The 3,696-nt window shown below is 42.9% G+C and overlaps 1 protein-coding gene across 1 annotated transcript in view; it reads right to left on the reverse strand.

Annotated features, from left to right (window-relative positions):
• The window catches only part of LOC102820918 (chromosome unknown open reading frame, human C10orf90), a 311,848-nt gene extending 308,395 nt beyond the window's left edge, over window positions 1-3,453 (reverse strand). The window contains exon 1 of the mRNA XM_006867473.1: window positions 3,214-3,453. Coding sequence (XP_006867535.1) covers window positions 3,214-3,453 — 240 coding nt within the window. The remainder of the gene's footprint in view (window positions 1-3,213) is intronic.
• Between the last annotated feature and the right edge of the window lie 243 nt (window positions 3,454-3,696).

A 3,696-nucleotide genomic window follows, 5' to 3' on the forward strand; every position in this document is an offset into this window, starting at 1 on the left:
GTTGGCCCAGGATTGGGCAGTGTTTCATTCTGCTCTGCATAAGGTCGCTATGAGTCAGTACCGACTCAATGGCACCTAACAACAACAAGAACAAAGGTAACCACAACAGTTGGGTTGGGGTGAGGGGTTTAGTTTGGGTGTTCGGGAGGGAAATACAAGAAGGGGGAGGAGGTGGAAGAACAAGATAGATAGGGAAACACTGAGACAGGTTTGCATGGCCTAATTGGGACAGCGGTAAATAGTGATGCATACTCAACCTTGGAACAACAGGGCTCTGTGATGCAGGGATCTAGGCATAGTTTGAAGAGGGAAAATAATACTAAAGTGCTTTACTGTCTTATGAATACTGGTTGCCCTTGCCTATTATTGTAAAATAGCCACTTGAGTGGGAAAGAAAGAAATGTTGGAAAACATGATTACAGAAAATGTGTAAGTCCTTCTTCAGCCTATAACTGATTGAAATACCTAAAAGGGGTTCTAGAACTTGACCAGTGAAATACGCCTCTTGCAAAGCCTTTGCAGAGTATAGGACCTTAGGGGGAATCCTGAGTCCCATTCAGAATCTTATTAGGTGGGACATTCCCACTACCAAGGGCAAGCAGACCAGCCTGGAACAGCTAGAACAGAAGATACATCTTCAAAGAAAGATCATCAGGAAAAACTGAAAACAAAAATGTCAGCATTACTGGCTACTACAAGACTAAGCAAGCTGTTTGCCAGGAAGCCATCAAGGCAAGCAATCAAGTTCCTTTAGGACAAACTCCTCTCTAAGACTGAAACTCAAAAGGAACACATGAACAGGCATGTAAACTTGCTGGTGACCGCGTTGGTCTACTGGTGAGTGCAAGAGGGGGAAAGGCAGCAATGAAGAAATGGGCTGAGTTCAACCATGGTCCATAGACCCATAGACACCCAAACTTGCAGACAGTACCCATTTGACCTAGCCTCGATGGCTTGATAATCAGAACTCGACTAGAGGAAGATAAAAAAAAAATAATAATAATAATAATTTTTGGTAAAGGAAACAAGGGTAAATTGCTACAATTTGATGAACCTGACCTATACTCATGGAGGTGGTAACTGTAAATACCAACAGAGAGGGAAGGAGTCTTCACATCAAGTATCAATGTTATCCCCTCTATACACAGGGTAGATAGGGACGGGCAACTTAGACAATGGCTAGCTAAAATGAGGGGGCAATAAAGGCATGAAGTGACTGGCTTACAAGGTTTCAAGAGGGAGTTTAGTTTAAGAGTGTGGGGGAAAAGAAAGAGACCCCACAGAATAGTTTTCATCTTGTCTAGATGGGTCTGGTGAAAAGAGATGGGGATAAGATTCATATGCTTCAATAGTGAATAATTGTTATCATGACTAATTGCAACTGTCACAATTGTAAAGGTAGAAGTTTTGTAACAAAAACAGGGGAGTGGTTAACCTTACAGTCCAGAAACAAAGGACCCTAGGAACATCAAGGGAGAAGAGCACAAGCAAAATGCGGGACATTATCCGGAGAAGCAGAGATGCCAGAGATGGAGGCAGAGATGGGGTCATGGAGAGGTGGAGCAGTTGAGGACTCTAGATTCATGGGAAGAGAGGGCCTAAGTAAGAGATGGAACCCAGGAGGCTGACTTGCAGAATGTGCCCTTTGGAGGTGTAAATTATGTATGCCTGAGTTGTTTTGTTGTGTTTTTTTTAAAAAGCTAAAGTGAATAGAGAGAAATATTGTTAACTGATGTACCTAGAGGGGATTATAATTATTGTAATGAAGCAAGGTGTATTATTTGTTTAATGCAAAACTGATGATCTGCCCTGTAAACATCCACTCAATACACAATAAAAACCTTAAAAATGAAACTATACGGTGACAAACTCCTGCATCCATCTGATTCATGACTTGTGAATAATAACATATCTTGTTTATTTCAATTCCATTGGCATTGCATACCCCTTGCTTTGGTTAATTTGGGAACAAAGTAATGAAACAACTACTTCTGAATTTAATTAATGCCATTTATCTTTGCTGCCATTTATCTCTACGCCTTTTAAGTGTCTGTTGTGAAGGTGGAAATTGACATCCCCAGGGCTGGAAGTGGGAGAAGGCAGTCTTGACCCCTGCAAAACCTGTTCCTTATACATCATGGGGCTTTCTGAGGCCCTGGTCAGGCACAAAGACGGAGTGTTTGCCAACATTCACGCAACAACTTTGGGACGAAGCATTCATGTTCAGAAGGGCTACCATTTCACAAGGTATTAGCGGTTGTGTATTACATATATCAGAAGAGATTGGTAGGCTAGCTGGGTAGGAGTCCATGGCAAAATTGTTTATAGTTTATTCCACTCACAATAGAAGTTTGGGTTTCATTTCTGTTTATTTTCTGAAAGTTAACTGCGTGAGGCTTGTACTGATTGAAGAATACAAATACTTCTCAGAATAATATATTTATCTCATCTTGGACATTGCAAACCGTTGAAGTGATCCTTATTTTCACAGCACAGATTTTAGCTTGGAAATTAGTGCTTACCCTTAAACAAACAAAAGGCCATTCTTCCTGGCCTAATTTAAATCATTCTATTTTGACTTAATCAAGGAAAGTCACATAGATTCAGGAAATGGATTAAGTGTACATTTTAGAAGATAAAGCAGGTTGTGGACTTCCAGAACAAAGAATACTAGCTCACAGGACTGTAATCTAGTCTCTATAGGCAGATGCAAATTATCCAAGGCTTTGTGGATGCAGAAACGTGTCAGGTGTAAATAATGTTCACTTAAATAGGGCGGCACTTATCAACAGCAATCGGAAAGGTGCCTCAGCGAAGAAGGGGGTTAAGTGATGGGTAGTTAACCTAAAGGCTGGCAGTTCAAACTCACCAGCAGTTCTGCAGAAGAAAGATGTGACCACTTGCTTTCATAAAGATTACAGCCTTGGAAACCCTTGTGGGGTAGCTCTACTCTGTTCTGTGGGTCCCCTGTGAGCCGGTTTCCTAGGGGTTGGAATCGACTCAGTAGCAATGGGTTTGCTTTGCGTTAGTATGCCGCACTTAGTTGAAAAGCTAAAGTGAAATAAGAGATAAAAAGAGTCGTTTCCAAATCTTTTGGGAAAGAATTATCCAACCATCAGTGAGAAGGCATGCACTGCCTGCTCTGATGTGTACTGCTCCAGTCCCTCTGGATGGACTGCCCAACTGTGATGTCCTGCCCACCCTCCACCATACCTTGTATCTGCCGCCTGTCTGTTCCTCTGTCTTTAGACCTCGGCACATGTGGATCACGCACACTTGGGCTCTTCTCTGGGATGGAAACCAGTTACTCTTCACAAAATCCATGACCATCACATGGTTTTTCAACTCTGTACTAAATGTTTTTATCTGAAAGTCCCGGTGCACTGCAGTCTCCAAGTGGCAAGCAGCCAATCCCTTCTGGTGGGTTTGAGTAGGAATCCCAGAACGCCGCATGATACTCACATTCTTGTGACTTCAGCCAGCAGACACCATTTTCTTTGTTCCTACCAGGTACTGAGTGCAGCAGAAGGGACTTGAGAACTGCCCCAACCCAGACCTCGCCTGGGGTTTTCCAACTCCAGAGCTGGTGTTGCGAAGTCTCAGCAGTACAACATGAGCAATGTGGCTGAGGAGATGGTCTGGCTCACCTGGAAGAGCCATAAAAACACTCCTTCTGCTGTCGTCCGCCCAGCTCCT

The sequence above is a fragment of the Chrysochloris asiatica genome, unplaced genomic scaffold, assembly GCF_000296735.1.
Source record: "Chrysochloris asiatica unplaced genomic scaffold, ChrAsi1.0 scaffold00105, whole genome shotgun sequence".
Taxonomy (NCBI): Eukaryota; Metazoa; Chordata; class Mammalia; order Afrosoricida; family Chrysochloridae; genus Chrysochloris; species Chrysochloris asiatica.